The sequence below is a fragment of the Canis lupus genome, chromosome 5 (genome assembly GCF_003254725.2).
Source record: "Canis lupus dingo isolate Sandy chromosome 5, ASM325472v2, whole genome shotgun sequence".
NCBI lineage: Eukaryota > Metazoa > Chordata > Mammalia > Carnivora > Canidae > Canis > Canis lupus.
In genome coordinates this window covers 82,430,128-82,454,390 of record NC_064247.1, presented here as the reverse complement: position 1 = coordinate 82,454,390, position 24,263 = coordinate 82,430,128, and the positions used below count along the sequence as shown (strand labels likewise).

At 51.3% G+C, this 24,263-nt stretch overlaps 1 protein-coding gene across 2 annotated transcripts; it reads left to right on the top strand.

Moving 5' to 3' along the window:
• Positions 1-5,035: 5,035 nt before the first annotated feature.
• CA7 (carbonic anhydrase 7) lies at positions 5,036-14,243 on the top strand. 2 transcript variants are annotated; one of them, XM_025426391.3, is made up of 7 exons: positions 5,036-5,192; positions 7,655-7,852; positions 10,958-11,076; positions 11,899-11,994; positions 12,095-12,157; positions 12,685-12,840; positions 13,472-14,243. In XM_025426391.3, exons 1-7 carry the CDS (start codon positions 5,153-5,155, stop codon positions 13,592-13,594), a joined length of 795 nt encoding a protein of 264 aa, XP_025282176.1. In that variant the 5' UTR covers positions 5,036-5,152; the 3' UTR covers positions 13,595-14,243. The 2 variants fall into 2 exon arrangements, with proteins under 2 accessions (XP_025282176.1, XP_025282177.1); XM_025426392.3 differs by lacking the exon at positions 12,095-12,157.
• The last annotated feature ends 10,020 nt before the right edge of the window (positions 14,244-24,263 follow it).

Here is a 24,263-nt window from a genome sequence, read left to right as displayed (position 1 = left end):
TAGCGTGTAAAGGTGCCTTTGCTGGATCTGTGAAGGTTGATTAGACAGAAACCTTGCCACCTGAGAACTGAGGGCCCATCGATGCCTTTTTCCCATTGTGGAGGACAGAGAATCAGACTAGGTATCAAATTAGGAAACCATGACCTCATTAAGTTAAGCCATTAGTTTTCAAGTGTGATCCTGGACCAGCAGCATAGCATCATCATCACCTCTGAACTTGTTAGAAATGCAAATTCTGAGGCCCCCTCCCAGACCTGCTGAATCAGAAGCTCTGGGGGAGAGGTCCAGGGAATGGTTTTAATAAGCCCTCCAGGTGATTCTGATGCACACTCGAGTTTAATAACCACTGACCTTGGGATCCCTGGATGGCTCAGCGGTTTGGCACCTGCCTTCAGCCCAGGGCCTGGTCCTGGAGACCCGGGATTGAGTCCCACATCAGGCTCCCTTTATGGAGCCTGCTTCTCCCTCTGCCTGTGTCTCTGCCTCTCTCTCTCTCTGTGTGTGTCTCATATGAATAAATAAATAAAATCTTAAAAAAATATATAACCACTAACCTAGCCCAACCCCTCACACAAAACAAGTGGGAAAGCAGCCCCATAAGTACAATAGTGCCCCTTTTACTGAGCGCTTACTATCTTCCAAGCAGATCCTTGCCATGCATCATGTCATTTTGTGCTCACTCAATGCATTAGATACTGTTGCTCACCCATTTCATAGACCAGAGAGCAGAGACTTGGTGAGGTGAGTAAAATTCCAAAGCCTCAAGCAACTAAAAAGATGGTACAAGGATTAAGAAACAAACTCCCCAAGGGATCTGGCCAGATAGACTCCAGCTCAGATCGATTATTTTACCCACTCAAGTTGGTCTTGGTTGGGGGAGACTGGATCCTTGGGCTCCCAGGCAGTTTGGGGCTACCTCTGCCCTGAAAGAGCTTACAATATGTGGAAACCAGCCAGAAAGAGTGAGTCATGACCCAGTACACCCTCCCTGGCCTCCATCGCTATCTCTCCCTTCCTGCCCTTGCCTATCGTAGCCCTTCTCATGCTGGTGCTCTTTGGCCAATTTCTTGTCTTTCTCCCTTACCACTCCCCTGAGGCAGGTGTGGCTCTATAATGTTTACATGCCTGGCCCAGAATGTGGCATACTAAGTCTTCAATAAATGCGAGTCGAATGAAAGAATAAACTTTGGAAACTACTTCCACCTTACTTTCTCATTTTCAAATGCCTTACTGGCAATATGTATATCTTTGGATTTGGTGATTCCACATTTAGCAACTTGCCCCAAGAAAATCATCAGACATATACACACGCACATACAAAGATGTATAAGAATGTTCACTGTAGTGCTATTTACAATAGTGAAAACTAGAAACAATCCATACATTAGAGTACTGTGGAATCATTAAGTGTCAGGCCCTCTGAGGCTGATCAAGCAAGGAAATGCTTACCATAGGGCATTAGGTAAAACAAACAAACCAACCAACCACTGGTCACAAAGCTACACATGTGATTCTGATTGTTTTTTCAGTACTACTAATACATATCTAAAAAAGTCTGGCAGATGGTCACTGAAATGTTAATACTGTTGATTCTTAGGTAAAAATATGACCAGTAGTTTTAATTTATTTTCTGTGTTTTTGTGATTCTTCCAAGTTTTCTGCAATGGATAGGTTTCACTATTATAATTGCAAAAGGAATGTTTGGGGTTCTAAATGTGCCCAACAAAACTAAGGAAAAGGGGAAAGAATAGAGGTTCTAGGATCTGAGGAGTACATCCTTGACACCAGGAGTTTCACAGACATCATGTTACCTGACCATCCTATTAGCCTTCTAGACTCTCTATTCCCATTTTATAGATGAGAAGACAAGTTCAGAGAGGTAAAGTAATTTGCCCTAGGTCAGTCACATCCACTCCACATATGCTGGGAGCCACATCTGGGTTTAGTCCATCCCACTGTATGTACACACATACATGCATACTTGGAGTGGAAATGTTTTTTAAAAAATATAACAAGCTGTAATTTTGAGTTTAGAGTCTCTAGGCTACAGAGCTTCTGGCCTGGCCTGTGGACCCTGTGTATCACATACAGTGACAGAGTCACATCTAGTGCATATAATGCTATTTGTTGGAACAGCATTAGACATCTGTTGTCTCAACCAATAATCACAGGGTCTTCATGAGGTGGGCAGGGCAGGGACCATCCCCTCATCACCTTGAAGAGCAAAGACATTGTCCCTGCGAGAGGAAGTGAGATCTGCTCAAGGTCACTTGATGAATGAGATATGGTAAGCTGTTCCTGCCCTCCTCCCCCAGCCCTTCATCAGAGCCCTCACTCCCACCTACCCCTCCTGTGGTCCCCCTCCCTTATAAATGGGTGAAATCCAAAAGCCACTAATGCCAGTGAGACCAAAGAGTAAACTTTGGGTCAGTGAAATCAATTCATTTACAGAGACAGCACATAATTGAGACAGGCGGCGCCTGAATTGGGGATATCGGTTTTCCCAAATTGACCCAGATGGGCTGCTGGGGCAAGGGGGCTTCCCCTGAAATGGGCAGAACCAGGCAGAGTGCATCAGCTCCTCTCACCTGCCTGAGTGCCCAGCACTCCAGGCCCTGGAGAAAATTGCTGAAGATGGAGTGCAGGAAGGAAAGAATTAGACCAACTTGTTTTTGGTTGTTAAAGAGGTAAGAGTTTCTTTCAGTAGGTACAAAAGAGTAAGCAGTAGTGTCCTTCTCACCCTCATTCCCCGCATCCTCTCCCACCCTTCCTGTCTCCCAATCTCCTTCCTGGAGGCAAACACTCTCCCAAGCTTCTCTTATGTCCTTCCAGAGAAAGTCTTGCATATATGCAAATGACAATCAAATTTAAAATCCACTTCCTCCCCCTCTCCATGCTTTGAGACATGTAGAATAAGGGACTCAGCAGCCCTGGATTTTTATCTTTGCTCTGTCACCGTGTTCCCTAACTCAACTTCTTTGAGTCTTCCTTTCCTTATTTGTAAAAAGGGGGCAAAAATCTGCGTAGGGCTGCTGTGCAGATGAAATTGGATGCAAAATGATACGAATAATTCTGACTTTTTGTATTAAATACTATAAACAAATATGGAATATTTGAAGGAGAAGTGGATCGATGAAGTCGATACACTTGGGCCCCCTCCCCAGACCCTGAAATGTTACCACTCCTCCAGGAGAAGGATGGCTGCCTTCTCTAGGACTGAGCAAGCCTTTGTTTTTTGTTGTTGTTGTTGTTCTTTTTAAAGATTTTATTTATTTATTCATGATAGAGAGACATAGGCAGAGGGAGAAGCAGGCTCCATGTCGGGAGCCCGACGCAGGACTTGATCCCGGGACCCTAGGACAGCGCCCTGGGCCAAAGGCAGGCCCCAAACCGTTGAGCCACCCAGGGATCCCCAAGCCTTTGTCTTCTAGGTCTTCGGCTGCCAGTTCTGGCTTAGACCTGGAGCCTTGACAAGGTTGCATTCTCTGTCACATGCTGATCTTGGGGGCCCCATCCCCTGAATCTCTATCATAAGTCTCTTGCCCTACCTGACAGTAAGGGAGTCTTCCAGCTTCTGGGTAAGAGAAGGGCATCTAGGCAGAGCTGGGAAGTCACTGACCAATCTTGGCCTAGCCAACCAGTTGTCAATTAATCTCCACAACTCTAACTCGAGGAACTGAGGTTCAGAGCCTAGAAAAGGGGAACTGAGATAATTGCAGAGATGTAGGAGAGTCAGCCAGATAAGATGGCAGATTCCTTTAGAAGATCAGCCAAGAGCAGGTCCTGAAATAGTCTCCTCTGGTCAAGGTCAAATGGCCCTTCACCTCCTGTCAAGTACAGGGCCATGGGTGGGATCATTTGTTTGTCCTACCATCCACTCATCTATTTGTCTTCCCCAAACTGCCTGCTGAGGCCTAGACAGACACAAGCCCTATCCTTGGCACAAGGCCACATCCTAAGATGAATCAGATTGGGCGGTCTGATGCCAGTGGGTAGAAGACAGAGGACGCACCCAGTGAGGAGGGCACAGAAAGGACCAAGGCTCGAGGTGGGAAAATGTTGGGCCAAGGCAGGCAGTGAGGTTGAGTAAAGGGTGGAGGGCCTGAGCTCCCAGCAGGTGTGCCAAAGGTCATGGAGAGGCAAGGAGAGGAAGGACAAACCAGCAGGCTGTAGGAGGACAGGCAAGGAGCCCTGGAGAGAAGTAGGAGCCATGGGGAGAAGAAGAGGGTGGGAGTCAGGGTCTCAGATTTGCTTCTGTGAGGCAGTCAGCTCTTGACCATCTATCTTCATGCCCACTGCTACTTCCTCCCCATTCCCCCTTTGGGGCCAGGGGTTTGGATGGCCAGTCCTGTCCCCTCTCCTACCCTAGGCTCCTAGACCCCAGGCCTAACTGCAGGCCTCCTGCCCCCAGCTCCAAAAGAAAAGTGGTAAAGAGCACAGTGTCCAGAGTGAGACCAACTGGGCGTTAATCCTTTGCATGCTGCACAGATTGTTTTACCTCTCTAGGCTTCACCCCTCTCTCTGTGAAAGAGGGCTCTTGGCCGTACCACTCAATGTCCAGGGTAGCTAAGAGAGTTAGATGAAAGGAAGGACCCAAAGCTTGGCCCAGCACCTGCCACAGTGTCTGGCTCCAGTTCTAAACACTTGAGGGTCAATGCACTTTGCAGTTTAGAGGGGACTCTCCAGTCCCAGAGGACTCAGAACCCAGAGTCCAGATACCGGGTAACGGGACTTGCGGCTCAGGCACAAGCCCTGGGATGGGATGGGATGGAATGGGATGGGATGGGATGTGGAGAAACCAGGGTAGTCCTCTGCACAGTACAGTTCAGAGCCTGTACACGTGAAAAGGAGGGAGAGTCGTCCAGCCGGGCGGGGGAAGGGAGGTGGGGAGTAGGGGAAAGCTTTAGGTCCCCTGAGTCCCCATCTGGACACCACTCTGGGGTTCAACTGGCCTGCGGGCGGGCGGGGGCGGGGCACCGCCGGCCTCTTTCGCCCTGCCGGGGGTTGGGGGGCGGGTCCCCCGGGAACTGCTCCTCCCGCGCGCCGCAGCTTTAAGAGGCTGCTCGGCGGCAGCGAGCGGGGCCGGAGCCGCAGCCGGAGCCAGCGGGACTGAGCGGCGCAGGCAGGTGCAGGGCTGCGGTTCAGGAGCGGCATGACCGGCCACCACGGCTGGGGCTACGGCCAGAACGACGGTAGGCGCAGACCCCGGCGGCCCGACCCTGGAGCCAGGGGGCTCTCCCGGGCCGCGAGCCCCTCCCCCCGGGCCGCCCCCAGAAGCCGGGCTGCTGGCCCGGCCCGAGCGCTGGCTGCCCGGCTGCTGGCCCAAAGTCCGCGCTGCGACTCGGCCCGCGGGCCGCCGGGCAGCCGAGCGCGCGTCCTGCCGCCTCCTCCGCGCAGCCCCCCCGGCCGCGCTCGCCCGCCCCGGACGCGGCGGTCACCGCGGCGGGCACCGGGCGAGGCGGTCCGGGGGGCGAGGTGGCCCGGCGGGCGCGGGGTGCGCGGGGCGCGCGGGGCGGGGCGCCGAGCGCGGGGGGCTGGGCGGGGAGCGCGCACGGCGTGTGGGGGGACCTCCCGGGAGCGGGGCTCCGCCGGACAAGGGCGCGGGGTCCCCGGGAGAGTTTCCCCGCCGAAGCGCCGGAGCTCCGGTGTCAGCAGGTACGTGAGGGGAGGAGGGGTTCGGGGGAGCACGCGTGTGTCTGGGTGTCTCCATCGAGCACGGTGTCTGAGCACGTCCTGGTGGGAAGCGTGGGAGCGCGTAGCCCACATCAGCCTCCTGGTCTCACTGGGAAAATAGCTCGCTGGTCCTGCCTGGTTTCCTTAGGATGCAGAGGAAGGGCGAAGAGAGCCAGGTGGCTTCAGTGTGGGTCTGGGGCAGGTCAGTTACCTTTTGGGCTTTTTTTTACCAAGCCGGGGTGGGGGTGTGCGCTAAGGGCTTCCCGCTTTCCATCAGGTGGACAGTGAGGACCAAGGTCCGTGCAGCCAGAAGGAAATCCCAGGCAGGGTAGGTGGACGTGCGGAGAGTCCACCAGGGAAGTGCTGGTGAGAGGAACAGCGCTCATCTCCCCTTTCCTGGGGAGAGGTAGTCAGTCTCTGAGGGCGAGTGGAGCTCCTGTGCTAGTCTGGGGGTTAGGAGGTTGCGGTGGGCCAGAGGGAGCTAGGGAGTTGCTGTGATGTGTCTGGCTGCCTCTGGGACACAGGGACACAGGAGCATATTTTGGAGGGGAGACACCCCCTGCCCCCAGATCTGGGCATGAAAAAGCTGGAGAGGTTGAGGAAAAGACAACAGAGATCAGCAGAGTTGGAGAGAGAGGAAGAGAAGGGGCAGATTGACAGAACCCAGAGATCATCTTCCCTCCAGCACCTGCTCTGAGCTAGTTTCTGGGTGCTTCCTCCAGAATCTCGGTCCCCTGACTCTATCCTCTGCTCGTCCTGCCCACCAGCTCTGAGCATACAGTATCCTCTATGGCCGGCCACCCTCAGGCCACTGCCGCTCACCCAGCCAGCCCCGGGTCATTCATACTAGGGGCAGTGAGTGAGGGAGGGACAGAGGATAGAGGTGCCGGCATGCGGCATGCTCACAGGACTTCAAAAATAACCCAGTGGGTCTGGGCCACGATTCTGAGTCATCCATTGGGGACACAGCTCTGTCGGCACCTGCTGCTGTTTTCTCAGGAAAACTTAAGAAGCCAAAAACGGGGAGAAGCACCAGCCGGCAATAGCTCTAAAAATAGGTTGTATCTCAGGATGTTCCCCAGGGAGATGCCGAGCCTTTCGGCTGCAGATGGAGCCTCTGGGAGGCAGGTGGTGGGCGCTCGTGGGTGTGCACGCAGGTGTGTGTGTGTATATGTGCTTCACAAGCATGTGTTTTGCTATAGTCTTTCATTGCAGACCTGGGTTTGCAACAGGGAGTGTTTGTGCGTGATGGTGCATGTGTCAGGTGTAGTCGTCAGGATTTTGTGTGTGTGTTTGTACACGTTTTTTACTGGGCCCTGCCACTCTGGGCCTGATGAACTCAGGTCACTGTGCATCTATGTGTGCGCACATGAAATTCTCGATAGATCTGTAGGCATGTGCCTGGGGAGGGCAGTTGTGGCTGCCTATGCACATGCTATATGTTTATACCCGTACCCAAGTTTGTGTGTGTGTATGAGTGCGCGAGTGCGTGAGAGCACATGCATATGCATGAACGGCCCTCAGTTCATCTGTGAAACAGGGATCATGATGGTTTCTGCTTCACAATGTGATTGTGAGGAGCAAGTGAATGTCACAGAGCCAAAGCTAGGTTGACTTTATCTTTTATTATTATTATAAATACCAACACCAATGTGCTCAAGATGTGGGAAGAGGCCAAATACCTGGTAGGGCCAGGTCAGGGACTTCAGAGGCCTGGGGCCCTCTGTGAGCGTGTATTGGGAGTTGGGGAGGAGTCACTGCCTAGCACCGCCCCTGGGCTTGAGGCTATACTGTGCTCCATTCCATTAATTAGCTCTCTAGGCCTCCTGTCACCTCTGGGAGGAGAGTTTTAGTGAGGCCATTTTGCAGCTCCACAGCAGGGGCTAACATCTGAAGGGTTACCTCCATCCCCCATGGGCGTCCTCTGCCTACAGCACAGAGATCCAAGCTAGCCTGAGCCCTTCCCTCTCCACACCTGCAGGCCCCTCACAGTGGCACAAGCTGTATCCCATTGCCCAAGGAGACCGCCAGTCACCAATCAATATTGTGTCCAGCCAGGCTGTGTACTCACCCAGCCTGAAGCCACTGGAGCTTTCCTATGAGGCCTGTATATCCCTCAGCATCACCAACAATGGCCACTCTGTCCAGGTGGACTTCAATGACAGCGATGACCGAACTGGTAAGTGGTCCTTGCCAGAGGCTGGCTCTCCTCTCACTGGGGTAGGCTCAGGAAGGGCAGCATGCTGTGGTGGGGAAAGAAGGCTCCACCTCTCACCAACTATGAAGCCTTGTGCTGAGCCTCAGTCTCCTTTCGCATAAAATGGGAGTGATAAGACCCTCTTTTCCTCTCTAGGGTCATAGGAAGGAAAAATGAAAAATGGAAGTGATGTGTGTAGTGCTGGCATACAGCAGATGCTCAAGAAATGCAAATTCCCTTCCTTCTCTTTCATTTACTGCTTTAGGTCAGGTTTGTTTTTACTCCAGGCCCTGTCACTGACCTACTGTGTGGTGTGATCTGGCCCAGCCCAGCAGAGAGAAGAGCACCTAAGTGTTCTGTGTGTGGGGTCCCTTGCTAGGGTCTGGGTGACTCTCTCATTCCTCTCAAGAACCCACCTCTAAGATGAGCAAGCAGAGACTCAGTGAGCTGGGGAACACCAAAATCGGCCTGGTCACTCTCCAAAGGTCTTCTCTCCCACACACCCACAACCTCAGGATTCCAACCAGTTTGGGCCACAGAGAGGCCAACAGGAACCTCTATCTGTTTACCCTGCGTTAAGAGTCCAGGTTCTTTCAAAATAAATTCCTAGACAGAAGCCTCAGGAGTGCTCCTCAGTGAAGAGATTTTGTCCTTATGAATAGTCCTATGAGGGAGTAAAGCAGGGCTAGGAGGGAACCTGCTAGAGTTTCTGGTATAAGGAAGTAACTGGTACTCTGCTCCTCTCTACCTCTCCATACACACACACCGAAAGCACACAAGGGCATTTAAGTTTCAAGTAGAAAATCAAAATGTAGAGAAGCAGAGGGAAGCCAGAGAAAAATGATCTTAGTTCCTTAGCCCTGAGTTCCCTGGTAGGCTAGGAATAAAGGGAAAGAGGATCAGCTATAGTTCTTGTTGCAGAAGGCAAGAAATCCAGCAGAGCCTCAGAAGACAGCCAACATTTTCCCATACTGAATTTTTTTTTAAAGATTTTATTTATTTATTCATGAGAAACAGAGAGAGAGAAGCAGAGACACAGGCAGAGGGAGAAGCAGGCTCCATGCAAGGAGCTCAATGTGGGACTCCATCCCGGGTCTCCAGGATCAGGCCCTGGGCTGAAGGTGGCGCTAAACCTCTGAGCCACCTGGGCTGCCCCCCATACTGAATTTTTATTTTATATTATTTATTTTTTTTAAAGATTTATTTATTTATTTATTTATTTATTTATTCATTCATTCAGTCAGTCATTCATTCATGATAGACACAGAGAGAGAGAGAGAGAGAGGCAGAGACACAGGCAGAGGGGAGCCCGACGCGGGACTCAATCCTGGGACTCCAGGATCACACCCCAGGCCGAAGGCAGGCGTCAAACCGCTGAGCTACCCAGGGATCCCCCATACTGAATTTTTAATAAAAATTCTCACCCAGAGCTTTTTTTGGGGTGGAGGAACATGGAGCTCTTAAGGACCCTAAATGACTGTCTATAAAGGAGTTTTCATATGACTACCTTTTAATAGCCTTCAAAGGGCACTGAGGGTTCAATTCAGTAGCTTAGTGAAGGCCATTGTCATTGGGAAGTGGGGAGGCAGCCCAAAGAGGCATGCCTCTGGATCACCGATCCAGTGGTTTACTTTGAGGTCTGGCTGGGGCTCCCTCTTCTACCAGAATACCCAGGTTTGAGGGGTCAGCAAGTCAGCAAAAAGAGAGTAGGCTTGGAAGTGAGACAGTTGGGGCTCTGCCGCTCACCAGCCTGGGACTTTGGGCAGGACACCCGCTTTTCTGAGCTTCAGCCATACATCTGTCCAATGGTTCTACTCAAGGACACATTGGGGGTTGATGCTAGCAGAGTGCTGAATACATGTGGAGTGCACAGCGAATGGTAGTATATTCTGTGGTCAGGACAGAGGGAGAGGGCTACAGAAGCCAAGCTCAAGGGGTTAGGTGGGAGTTTACTCCCTGAGAGACCACACTGCAGCATCCCAGGTGCAGCATGCTTAGAGGGGTGGGCCCCCACAGATCGTATCAGGGAGCTCAGCCTGCCTCTCCAGGATGGCACAGCCTGATTGGGCCCCTGCCCTGGCCACCCTTCCAGACTCCCTTTGTCAACCCTCCAACAATGCAGTGGACAGACCCTGCTTCTCAGTTAAGGCCAGGTAGCAAGGAAGGGCCTTTGGACTGTTCGGTTATCCTCTTCCTCATGGGATGCACGAGGGGCAAGACCCTGCCCAGGTCACCCATCCTGGAAGGGCCTAGTGGAACTCTGAGCCTAGGGCCGTCACCTGATCCAGGGGCTCACATTCAGGTCTCACTGGGGCTCCCTCCATTGCCATATCCCTTTCAGCTAGAAATTCAATCAGTCCCAGGAGGCCCTGTGCATGGCCCCAGCTCAGTGGGTGTCAGGGTGACAAAGTCACGAAACTAGCACAAGGAGAGATCTCCAAAGAGGCCATGGGAGATGGCCACATCTCAGGTGTGGGCCCTTAGGAGCTGTTCCCTGGACAACACCAGGTCCGGAGAAGGCTCAAGGTTCTAGGAAGACAGTGTGACCTGGTGAGTAGGGGCTTGGGTTCCAGACTGAGGAAGGAGATACAGGCTTAAATCCTAGTTCAGTGTCTTGCTGTGTGACCTTGGCCAAATGCCTTGCCCTCTCTGTGCCTCATTTTCCTCCATTGTAAAATAGAGATAACAGTAGATCCTGTCCCTTATGACTTCTATAAGGCTTCTAGAAGGACTAAACAAAAGAATCCTTCCAGTTTAGCCCTGGGCCAAGGAACCAGACAGGAGAGGCTTCTTGTTAGTGGTAATGGGGGCCTGGGAGACAAGTTCCCAGCTTCCATGCAAAAATGGGGAGGGTGGCCAACCCTGTCACTACCTGTGCCACCTGCAGGCTGCCAGGATTCCTGCCTTGGCCCTGCTAAGGGCCCAGGGGACTGAGTGAGAACTGACCCAAGCCCAGTTAACCCAATGAATTTTCCAAATGAAAACTTTATCCCCCTCCTGAACACTTGCTTGGTCCTGGCACACCCACCTGCTGGGCCATGTGGAATCTCTCGCATCAAATACTCCATACCCGCCTTCTCCCCACAGCGGTAACTGGGGGGCCCTTGGATGGGCCATACCGGCTCAAGCAGCTCCATTTCCACTGGGGCAAGAAGCACAGTGTGGGCTCAGAGCACACAGTAGATGGCAAGTCGTTCCCCAGCGAGGTAAGGGCCCTCTACCTGAATCGCTTTACTATTTGGGGAAGGATGGGGATGTGAGGGTACCTGGTGTGGGGCTCTGGAAAGGGTAAGGAGGAGCATCCAGGGGGTTTGGGAGAAACACACCTCCCACCACCACCATCCAACAACCCCCTTCCCCCCGCCCCAGCAGCACAAGATCTTCCACCGGAACTCTGCCCACTGTTAGCTGGGTCTCTGTGTCCAGAAGGAGTTTTCGGAAGGATAAGCCCAGTCCCACCACATGCTGGCTAACAACCCTTTAAGGACTGAGCCTGGCATTCAAGGCCCTGCATGAAGCATGAAGTGGCTTTGCCTGGCCTCCTCTTTGCTTGACCTCTCCCCATATGACCAGCATGATGGATCTCCTGTCCACACTTAGCTCTTTTAAACCTCCAAGCTTTTGCCTGTGCCATTTTGTCTGCCTGGAGTGCTTTTCCCAAGGGTTCCACCCGATAACCACCTGAGTCATTCTCCGGACTCAGCTGCAGGCACCACCTCCTCCAAGGTGGGTCACACAAAGGGAGGGCTGTTATCTATTTCATAGTTCACTGAGGGCTGAGCCGGAGCCAGATTGCTCTTTGGGTCACCTGGGGCGCAGGGAAGGGTTGAGCCCAGAGTGGTGTGGATGCTATGTGTGGCCACTGGGGGCTCCACTGGAGACTGCTCTGAGCTCCCCCAGAGGCCTGGGAGGTTTAACAACCTTACCCCTCTTGCAGAGGGGCCAGGAGCCTAGTGGGAGTGAGGGAAGCCTGGCTCTGAGCTCTCATGGCTCCTTAGAGGCGCTAAGCACTGGCCTTGCCTCTGTAGCTACACCTTGTTCATTGGAACGCCAAGAAATACAGCACCTTTGGGGAGGCAGCCTCAGCACCGGATGGCCTGGCTGTGGTCGGCATCTTCTTGGAGGTAAGGGGTGGTAACTGGGGCCGAGAGGGCAGGAAGCCTGGCACTGCCCCTACTTCCAAACATGGTGGGTGCTGGGCTCACACTACCCTTTCCCTGACAGACAGGGGACGAGCACCCCAGCATGAACCGTCTGACAGATGCGCTCTACATGGTTCGGTTTAAGGTGAGATCAGGGGTCTGTGCCCCAGACCCAGAGCAGCCTGGTGGGAGGGAGGAAGAGACTGGAGCGTAGAGTGGGTCCATCCACTGCTCCAGTTTGACAGCAAACCCTCGTTGAGCTGAAGGGCGCAGGTTAGCAGCTGCAGTGCCCTGCAAATGACGACTCTTCATCAGAGTCAGTGGCCTCACAGAGTGCCTGGCACACAACCCGGTTGGATATAGGATTGATAAGATGTTTCCTGTGTTAATGGCCACCCTACAGGCAGCTAAGGTCAGTCGAACGAAATGGCAGAGACAGAACACGGACACCAAAGAGCTGTAGGAGCCATGGTTTTACATACTGGCAAACAGGTAGACAGGACCCAGTCCGAGCTGAGAGATGGCATCTGGTATCACAGACCTATGCCCACAATTTGCATCCGTGGGCCAAGGAAAAGCCTAAATCCTGCTGACAGGAAAGAGTGGGGAGGATGCTGGTCTGGTCCTAGTGGCAGGTCTGTGCTGATCCTGGCTTTGCCTGCCCTGCCCTAGGGAACTAAGGCCCAGTTCAGCTGCTTCAACCCCAAGTGCCTCCTGCCTGCCAGCCGGCACTACTGGACCTACCCTGGCTCCCTGACCACGCCTCCCCTGAGTGAAAGCGTCACCTGGATCGTGCTCCGGGAACCTATCAGCATCTCTGAGAGGCAGGTGAGTCCTCCCAGAACACCACATGGGATGGGAGGTTATGGCACTTAGGGCCCATCCCAGGGAGTGTGATTCTCCCAACCAGCAAGCTACAGCTTATGGTCCTCTCATCAAGACTCCCATCTTTTGCTGATAAACAGTTAGATTCCTTTTTTTCAAAAAGTAGGCTCCATGCCCAATGTGGGGCTTGAATTCATGACCCTGAGATCAAGAGTTGGATGCTCTACCGACTCAGCCAGCCAGGTGCCTCCTCCTCCTCCTTTTTTTTAACATTAGATTCTTAGTTGAGAGTTCTCTTGATAGTCATTAGAATCTAACCACAGGCTGAGAGGGGAGATCCCTGGAGCCTGGGACCACCCCTACTGTGTTAGAATCTGAATCCTGCATTTGTTGAAAAGTCTTAGCTAGATGGAATTGGAACTGCAGCTGGCGGAGCAGGGACCAGCTTCAGAGGCCCTTTATTGGGCCAGTAGCTAGGGTCAGAGAACGAGTGGGCGGAGGAGTGGGAAAGGACCTAGGAGCAAGAGGAGGAAGAGGTAGAGCTGTTGGCAAGATAGGCCAGATGGTGTGTCTGACAGCAGAGAGGACCCCAGCACCTGCGTTGTGCCCTGAGTATCTCCTCTGCCTTCTCAAGATGGAGAAGTTCCGGAGTCTGCTTTTCACCTCAGAGGAGGATGAGAGGATCCACATGGTGAACAACTTCCGGCCGCCGCAGCCACTGAAAGGCCGTGTGGTCAAGGCCTCTTTCCGGGCCTGAGCTGCCTGTCTGCCCAGCCGGCCACTAGAGCACCATTTTCCCAAGGGCTTCCACGTCAGCAGACACCAAACCATCCAAGGCTCCCTGCCTGGGGGGGTGCTGTGGACCCCCCCTTCAGCTGGCTTGCTCCTTGGCCAACCTGGAGGATTCTTGATGGGACCCTCAAGTCGGGGGATACCCGTCAGCCGGGGACAGGAAGGACAGGAGCTGAGCATGGTCTAAGCCTGAGGTTACCTCTGCCCTCCAAGACCCAAAGGCCCCTGGGAACCTCCTCCCGTCTTCCCCACTGGCAGTGGCAGCAGCCCCACCCCAAGCTCACACTGTGATGGACGAGACCGAGCTCTCTGGGGCAGGCGGCTGGCATTGCCAGAAAGACTCAAGCAATAATTAGAGGTGGGCAGAGCTGCCCTCTCGGCGTTACCTCTTCTGCGGGCCTCCGCCATGCACGCACCTCACTGCCGGGCCATTAAAATCAGCACCCAGTCTGCTGGAGATGACATGGCCTTTTCCCTCCAGCCATCTGCTGCCATGGGCAGACACTGGCTACAGCTTATGTAGTATCTTCCCTCATCCCCACCCAGCCACCAAAGCCACCACATGACAATCCATCCATGCAATGATTAATAAACTCATCTATTCATGCAACAAATACCCACTGAGTGCCTGTGCTACGTCACGGACTGTTCTAGCATTGGGGGAATGGACGGAGGTAAGTCAAGCAGAGTATGTGGGGAGGGACATGGGTACTGAGCAGATGAGGCTTATCTAGAGGGCCAGGCCATGGGAGCAGCAAAAAGGGAGGGAGCTACCTTGTCTGGCGAATTAAAGTAAATCCCAGCCAGCATTCCAAGGCAGAGAGAAGGGACCAGCAAGTTTGAAGCCAAGGGGAGGGAAGGTGTGCAAGCCTAAAGCCCAGAGCGTGGAGCTGAAAAGGACCAGGGGGGCTGGAGCCATGAGGTAGAGGCTGGGACCCTCCCAAGGTGAACGGGAATCCTACAGAATCTGGGGTAGAGGTGGGGCAAAGCCAGATGTGCAACGGGGGCAGATCCCTGTGGAGTGTGGGTGAACAGGCAGGAGTGACAGCAGGGAGGAGGTGGTGGCCAGTGGCCAGGAAAAAAGGTACAGGATGGAAGAGGTGAGGAGCAGGGGGGCTGGACGAGAGTTTAGGAGAGGCAGAGCCCAAAGACAGGGTTTGGCTGTCAGTGAGGGAGAGGGGTCCAAGGGTAAGGCCTCCACATGGATTAGGGCGCCCGGGCAGGAGCTGACAGCGCCCCAGAGGTGGGGAGTGCTAGGAATCGGTGGGATGTTGGGGTCTTAGCCAGGAGGGATGTAGAGGGTTGCGCTGCTTTGGAGTAACTTAATTCAAGGTAATAGTGAGGTCTAGGGGCTGGAGGGGAGAGGCACATATGAAAGAGGGGGCCCAGGATGGAGGAACAGCATGGAACAGCATGGAACCCTGAGGACGAGCTGCGGAGAGGTGGTAGGAAAGCCACAGAATGTACCAGGGCAAAGGGACCCACTGGGGGCTGCTGAGGAGCCTGAGGCAGGGCTGGGGGCAGGACAGGGCACGTACCCCAGGCCCAACCCTGCATTTATAGGAGCCTGCGAGTGGGCACCTTTAAGTGTGCACCCAAAGTGCATCCCTGCCTCGCCCTGGTCTGGCCAAATCTGGAGGACTCCTGGAAAGTGCACAGGTGGGTTTAGAGACCCAGCTCACTGTAACCCAGCGGCAGACAGCCAGGGGGCTGAGGACTGAGGCAAGGTGACAATTGGGAGAGCAGATGTGAAGCAGAGAGATACATTGCTGAGGAGGCACTGGGTTGGGGCCTTTGGACCTGTCTGAACACCCTAGGGAGGGAGGCTGAGCTGCAGAGGCTAGAGGGGCTGGGGGTGCATCTGTCTGCCCACTTTGCCACAGCTCCTGTCACTGTCACTATTACCAGGAGGGCACTCCTGGGTTATGGGGTACTTCTGGACTTTGGGTGAGGCCACAAAGAGAGGGAGGACTTGGGTCTTAGATTATTAGGTTTGAGCCAGGGATGCACTGTTGGCCCCTCTCACTTCCATGCTCAGGACAAGTCTGTCTCCAGAGTGGGCTGAGGTTGGGGGGCCTAAGGGACAGGGACCCTTGATGGGAGCACAGGTACAGCTTTGCCCCTGCAGCACCCCCGGCCTGATATAAGGGCCATTTTCTCCCTCCATGTTTTAGGAGACCTTAAGAAGGCTGATATCTTTAGGACATGTTTGCTCATCTTGAGCGCAGGCAGCAGCAGAGAAGTGACACTAGTACAGCTGCCTCTGAAGATAGACCAAGGGCCGGGGGCAGATGTCTGACTTTCTCCTTAGGATCCAAAAACTGTCTTCACCCCTATTTTACAGATGAGGATGATGAGGCTGAGGGAAGGTAAGTAGGAAAGTGGTTGAGTGGGATCTGATCCTGGATCTGTCCCATAAGTCTCCTGCTCTGTGCCAAACTGGGCCCAAGGGAGGGAGAGATGGGCATGGTGGTGGCCACGTGGAGTTGGAACAACAGGCCTGATGCTACCGGCCGTGCCAGGGATCTTGGCCAGCCCCTCCCAGTGATGGTGGCACAGCAGGCTTGGCACCACAAAGGACTTAAGAAATGGGAGCTGGTTTTATAGTCATTATCCCAAGGCTGCCAAGAATCCTCACCCACTAAATCCTTCCCCTTAATTTGTGTTTTAAATGTAAAACTATTTTATTTTTTGTAAAGATTTTATTTATTTATTCATGAGAGGCACAGAGAGAGAGAGAGGCAGAGACATAGGAAGAGGGAGAAGCAGGCTCCCCACAAAGAGCCCGATATGGGACTCGATCCGGGACCCCAGGATCATGCCCTGAGCCAAAGGCAAACTCAACCGCTGAGCCATCCAGGCGCCCCTAAAACTATTTTAAAATCAAAAGTGGTCTCCTTATAATTACAGCCCAAAATTTGACCCTTTTACATCAAAGCCCAAAATTTGACCCTTTTACATCCAAATGGGATGCCCCCAGCTGGATCTCAAATGCCTCCAGCAAACCTGGCCTCAAGGGACCCAGGACTGTGTTCTGAATTCTTACCCAGGGCAAGGTGGCCTCCTGGAACCGATGCAAGGACATGTGGAGCACTCAAGACAAGATGGGCTCTGCTTACTCCCAAGATCCCAGAGCGCCCTCCCTGGCAGCCAGAGTGGCCCTCAAAAAGATCTGGGCTGGTGGCTCAGGCCAGTGGCCATAGCACGCTGGATCTGTGCTAAGGGCATAGTCTTCCCTCCCAACCTAGAAGAGTCAGGCCCTGGGTCTCTCAGAGCATCTCTCTTCTCAGGAGATGGGGTGGCTCTAAAGACCCGACTTCCTAGAGTTCTGTCTGCAGAGAACCTGCTCCTAACTTCATAGTTACCTCTACAGCTGCTACCACTACAGAGGCCCAAGGGGTCCCCATAAGCCTGGCAAAGGACACCGATCTGCCAAAGTGCACATCTGTGGGGAGAGTGGTCTGTGGCCTGAGCAAAGGTTGGGGATATGGGCAGAAATGGTCTGAGGTGAAGGTTTGCAAGACAAACCTTAAGCTGACAGCATTGCTGTCAGAGTTGATGTCTGGGAAGGGGTCCCAAGCTGAGAGGTCCTGGAACAGGACAGAGGCCTTGACTGAAGCTGGGGCTGGCCTGAGAATGGGGTCAGACAACAGTATCTGCCCAGCCTGGACACCTTGGGAGCCCCCCACGTCCATGGATCACAACATCAGCCCCGAACTCACCCTTGAAGGCCAAATAAACTGCTGGTTGGTCAAGATTCCAAGGGGACAAGGCAATGTGATTCTGGAGGATGGAGGGCTCTGGTATTTGTCCTGCAGTCAGAGGCAGGGCCTGGGGAATGCATCCGTTTTGGAGACTTCTGCTCACAAACTTAGGGCAGATACACCTTCATACCTGGGCTTTGCATCACATGTCATTCCAGACCTCGGAAACTTGCGTTCTCTGTGAACCGGAAATAATATAATGTGAGCCACACGTGTAATTCAATGTTTCCAGTAACTCTATTTTAAAAGGTAAAAAAGGGTGGAGCACCCAGCTGGCTTAATTGGTAGAGCATATGATTCTTGATGACTCTTAATCTTGGGGTCATGCGTTCAAGCCGCACGTGGGGTATAGAGATTTAATAAATGAACTTAAAAAAAGAAAGTAAAGAAATACTGATAAATAAATAGTAGAAATAAGTAAGCATATTTAATTTGAATAATAAATTTTATTTAATTGTGTCCAAGGTATATTATCATTTCAACATGTCATCCATATAAAAAAATTCACAAGATATTTTTCATTGCATTTTGTGCTAAGTTTTTGAAATCCAGTGTGTATTTTACACTTAGAGCATATCTTGATTCAGAGTAGCTACATTTCAAGCACCTAACAGCACATGTGGCCAGTGGCTACCATATTTAATAGCTCAGCACAGCCCAAAATGGATGTTTCCCTTTGCAGGACCATCTGCTAGCAAGGTGTCCAAATAGGCCCTCTGACTGGGCCCATAGCCAGGCAAGGTGGGGGCAGGAATGAGTCAGATCTGCTCCAAGCCTCTGTCCTCCACAAGGGCAGTTTCAGAACATTCGGTGCCAAATTGGCTTCCTCCGTCAGGGCCTTCCACCTCCAGGAAACCTCCAACCTGGCTGGCCCTGCCCCCAGTCACTCGGCAGGACCTTTGCCATTCCTCCAGTAGAAAGGCTGAGACGAGATTTCAGCAAGGAACTGACTGCAAGAGACCATCAAGGGTGGGGGAAGGTGTAGTGTCCCTGAGAAGGATCCTGGCTTGGCTGAGGAAACTTGATTAGTCTGAGAGGGCTTCCTGGAAGAGGAGTCCAAAGCCAAAGTAGCTGGCAACCCAGCAGAGGCACAGAACCTCAGCAGCAGTGAACATTTAACAGGCAGACAGGAAGGCCTGGCTGTCACCCAGCATGTATCAACAAAGAGGGGATGTGTGGCTGGGGACACAGGGCTCCCCACACTCTGGAGCCCTCAAGTGCCAGGGAGTTTACCTTCATATCCAGGTGGCATGAGGAGCTGCTGGAGGTCTAGAGCAAGAGCGGAGGGCTTCCTGGGAAGCCTTCCTCTTGGAGGAAGAGGATTCTCTCTCTGAGGCTCAGAGAGCACTAGGCATCATTTGGCCTGGATCCACCTTCCAACACAGGCTCAAGAGCAAATTCTGGCAGGTACAATTCATCAAGACCTCCTGCTGCCCCTCCTTGGCCCTGCGCAATGGACTCACGCCTGGGCCCTGGCAGTTCTTGCTTGGCAGTCTGTGAGTCTAATCTAAATCCCTTCAGCTGCAATTCAAATGTTTTTGTCTTCAGAGGCATGGGAGGGTGAGCAGATGGCTCTTTAGTCTCATTGAGTTGCTCTCTTGGGACTGGCATTCAGGAAAGGCATAGGAACACAGGAGCTGCAGGGTCACCTGGGCTCCCAGGGGTCCCTCAGGTTTTCGGAAAGGAGCTCTCTTCTCCTCTCCCCCTCTCTCAGCCCCGCTGTGAGTGACAAGTCCTTGGTTGCTCTGAGGACGGATGTCTCCAGAGGGCACACTGCCCTGTCTGTCCAGTTGCCTGGGCCTCCCCAGGGAACTAGGAAGCGGGTTCTTGCTGCTGCTACTGCTCCTGCCTGTTCAGGAGTAGAGTTTGGAGGGTATAACTTTTACAGCCAGAGGAAGCCTTGGTAAGGATTAATAAGCTGCCCAGGGAATCCCAGAGTATTCACATCGAAAGAATTCCTGTTCTGATCCCCCCATACAGATTAAACAACTGAGGCCCAAAGAGGGAACAGGGTCTGCGGAAGTGAGTTGGTGGGAGAGCTAGCATTTATCACTCCTGGTCCAGTGCTCTTTGCTCCTCGGGAGAGCCTTACATAGCAGAACGACCACTACACAGAATAACTCTGTGCTGGCCTGTCATGGAGCCTGAAACCCTGCCATTTGAGCTTCGGTGCTTAGTTGACACCGTCCCTGATGAAATGCAAGTGCCCCTGGCAGGCAGTAACACCTTCTGGGGGAATGATTTTATCGCCTTCTTTTCAGCCTGCCCTGTGAACTCTCTACACCTGTGTTCCACATCTATAAAATGTGTCAGTGCGAGGGCCAAAGGGTCTAAGGTAGGACTTGAGGAAGGAGAGAAAGCAGATTTCCCAGAAGTAGAGCCAAGCTGTGGCCCAGCTGAGGGCCAGCTCTGAATCTCAGGATGTCTGTGGGTCACCCCATGTGCCCCTAAACTACAAGGGGCCGTGGTGCTAGGCCTAAACTGTCAGGGACAGACGAACCGGAAGAGCCTCTCAAGACCCCCAGACCTTGGCCCATGAGTGTGACAGGAGATTCCCTGGGGTGAATTTCCAGACAGCCTAGGTAATGGGGGCTCAGAGCTGGATTGAAATGATTTACAGGTAATAAATATATTCCACGTGTTTCACATATCCAAGACCACAAACTATGACCTATACAATGACGGCGTCACTTTAGAAGTCACTGGTTGGAAATGATTTCTCTCCTCGGAGAGCAATGCTCTAATGGTTTAATTTCCGGCAGAGGCAGGTGAGCTGAAAGGATATTTTGGGGGCAGCCAAGTCTTTGAAGCCCTGGCCCCAGCACTAAATCTGGAGGACTGTGGTTTCTGGGGGCAGTAGAGGGGAGCTGGAGGGGGCTCCTCACTCCTGTGCAGCTTGGTCTACTAGGCACAGAGCTGCTTACACGGGACCTTGACCCCTGGTTACTACTTTAGCTGGTGCCAGTGGTCACTCCAGCAACTCCTGGGGGCTCGGATGAGGGCAGAAGCAGCCAGCTTTACCGTCTTTGGGGCGCCTGACCCAATTTTAGTGCCCCCTGAGGTCAGAGGTCATGCTGAGGAAAGAAAATCCGGTGTCTGGTAGCTGGCAAGAGCTTGACCAACCCCAGCCAAATTTCCTAAGCCCTTACTGTAAGCTGAAACCCCTAGAGATGAATCCTCAGTGCCTATGGCCCACAAGACTTGACCATGTCAGGAAATGTCAGGCTGGGATTATTTTTCCTGCCCCTCTTCTCACTAACACTGGGGTTGTAGCCATGGGAACAGAGATGGGAATGGGTAATGTTTAGGGTTCTGCTAGCAGACCCAGAATCCCTTACCCCAAACCTTCTTATTTTAGAATTTCAGACTTTAGAAAAGTTAAAAAAAAATACAGTGAATATACTGAAGACTGGTCACCGGACCCCTACTTCATCAGATTTGCTTTCTCTCTCTCTCCATATGGATACATTTTTTTCGAGTGCATTTACTAAAAATGAGGGCATTGTCTTATATAACCACAGTATAAGAGTCAAAAGCAGGGGGCACCTGGGTGGTTCAGTTGTTGGGCATCTGCTTTGGGCTCAGGTCATAATTCCAAGGTCCTGGGACGGAGCTCCATATGGAGTGCTGTGTGGAGTTCCCTGCTCAGCTGGGAGCCTGCTTCTGCTGCTCCCTCTGCTTGTGCTCAGTCTCTCTCTCTCTCTCTCTCTTCTCTCTCTCTCTCTCTCTCTTCTCTCTCCCTCTCTCTCTCTCTGTCAAATAAATAAAATAAAATCTTTTAAAAAATAAAAAAGAATCAAAAGCAGGAAATTAACATTGTCACATTACTATTATCTCACCAACATACCTTATTCATATTTATTTTGCTAACTGTCCCAATAATGTCTTTTTTTTTTTAATTTTTACTTATTTGACAGAGAGAGAGAGAGAGTACAAGCAGAGGGAGTAGCAGAGGGAGAGAGAGAAGCAGGTCCTTGGCTGAGCAGGGAGCCTAATGATGCCCGGCTCAATCCCAGGACCCCGAGATCATCATCTGAGCTGAAGGCAGACATTTAACCAACTGAGCCATCCAGATGCCCCCAATAATGTCTTTTGTAACAATAACAATGACAAGTCCCAGATCATGTCCCAGATAACATGTGTATCCAGTTGTCCAGTCCCCTTGGTGTCCTTTTCTTTGGGCACTTCCTCCATCTGTCTTTATCTTTCACCACATTGAGGTAGTCAGAGAGTACAGGCCAGTTAGTAGTAGGATGTCCCTCAATTGAGTTTGTCAGGTGTTTCCTCAAGGAGACTTCGTTTTTCAAAGGAGTATCACCAAAATATGATCCCATATTCTTTTTAGGTATGTGATGCTGATTTATCTGATTACTGGTGATTTAACTTTTTGTTTTTGTTTTAATTGAAGCATAACATATATACGGAGCAGTATATATGTTCAATGAACTTTCAGTCTGAGCACACCTATGGCACTAGCACCCAGATCAGTAAAAGTACATTTCCAGCATCCCCAAAAACCCATGTCTTCATCAAATTCCTACCTCCCAAAAGTAATCACCATCTTGACTTCTTTTTTTTTTAAGATTTATTTATTTATTCATAATAGACAGAGAGAGATGCAGAGATACAGGCAGAGGGAGAAGCAGGCTCCATGCCGGGACCCTGATGCGGGACTCGATCCCAGGACTCCAGGATTGCGCCCTGGGCCAAAGGCAGGCACTAAACCGCTGAGCCACCCAGGGATCCCTACCATCCTGACTTCTAATAGCATAAGTTACATTTGTCTGATTTTGAACTTCAAGTAAAATGAAATCTTTCATTTCAGAAACCTCCCTAGCTTCTGGCTTTGGGGCTCATAATTATGTTTGTGAGGTTTCCAGAGCCTACTTTTTGTAATAATAAATGCAATGCTTCCCATCATGAGCCTCCAATGAAGATCAAAGAAAATACAATTTATCTACACGCTTCATTTCAAAAAAATCACTTTAATGCCTCAGTTGTAATATAAAGGACAGCCCTTTATATGTTACATGTTTATATATACAAATAACATAATTTTCAATAAAATAATATGTGTATCAGAATGTAAATATTAGCTCACAAGGATGCGATGAGGTCTTTTGAGGCTTGTACCCATATACAGAAGCCTCACAACACTGCAGCTACCAATGCTTTCCAGGCAGAGAAACATGAGTATTGCTGCCTTTATAGTGTCCTTTTCCTAGGTAGTGAACAACTCCTGTACTTTTTAGAACAGACATGAAAACATCCCATCTACTCATTGAATTTGAGACATGTGTTCATCCACTGTGCAATATTTTAGAAGTCATCATATTTTAACTCATAGGAGGTGAAATTTTGTCTCTTAAGATTATGAACAGAATAGGGGATCCCTGGGTGGCTCAGCGGTTTGGCGCCTGCCTTCGGCCCAGGGCGTGATCCTGGAGTCCTGGGATGGAGTCCCACATGGGGCTCCCTGCATGGAGCCTGCTTCCTCTCTGCCTGTGTCTCTGCCTCTCTCTCTCTATGTCTCTCATGAATAAATAAATAAAATATTTTTTAAAAAAATATTATGAACAGAACAATGCACAAATTAAGTATAAATGGTAAAATTCCAAGCAACATAAAGTACAAAAATTTGCCATATATTAAAACTATGCAAACATTACTCTGTGTTTCCAAATAAAATGGAACCAGGTGGTATGGAGTGAATAAGTCATGGGGATAAAACATAGTGTATAGGGAATATAGTCAATAGTATTATAATAGTGTAATATGATGACAGCTGGTACTACACTTAGGGTGAGCATAGCATAATAAATAGATTTGTCCGCTATGCTGTACACTCAAAACTCATGTAACATTGTATATCAACTATACTTCAATTAAAAAAAAAAGAATTTTAAAACAGGAACAAGGTTGTAGGCTCAAATGAAGATAAACCAATTCTTCACCTGTCTGAACATCCAGATGAAATGTTCAAAGGTAGGGCAGGACTCAGACAATTTTGTGCTGTGTGAAACTGCCCTGTAGGACTTCAGTACTTGTGACAACTCCGAATGCCAGAGGTCTTCCCAACCATGTGACGACTGCCCCCCTAGATGCCCTAAATGCTCTCCAAGGTGATACCACAAGTCTAGAGGAGAAATGAGAGGGACTTCTGGAGGTCAAAGAACCATAGGGAGAGGAACTTGAGTAGGGCATGGCCTGAAGGAGGTGGGGGCCCAAGTGAGAGCACTAATGGGGAATTCTAAAGTAGGGCCTCTCCATAGCCAGCTCCCGAGGGATCAGGCTAGTCTCTAGGGATGGAGGGCTGCAAACCCCAGGTGAACTTGGCTGCCTACCACAAGCACCTCTCTCAGAATCTGCCACCAGGACCTACACTTTCCTGGCCCTGCATGGATATCTGCTCAAGTACTCTGGGCCTCTCAAGGACTGCACCTCCTAACAGACCCAGGGGCCCCAAACAGCCGCAGCCCCTACGGGGTCCTCCATGAGCTGAAAACCCACCTAAGCCCCACACTGAAAGGATTATGGGGCCCTCACATATGTAATTAAATATAAAAACAGTACAAGGTGTTACTAAAGTGAAAAGTAACTATAAAGAAGGTAAATGTAATTCTGATTTCTCTCATCACACTTTTTTTAAAGTATTTTTTTAAAGATTTTATCTATTTATTTGACAGAAAATGAGAAAGAGGGAGACAAAGCACAAGCAGGCAGAGGGAGAGGGAGAAGTAGGCTCCCCCCTGAGCAGAGAGCCCGACTCAGAGCTCGATCCCAGGACCCCAGGATCATGACCCCAGCCGAAGGCAGATGCTTAACCTACTGAGCCACCCAGGCACCCTCTCATCACACTTTTATTTAATT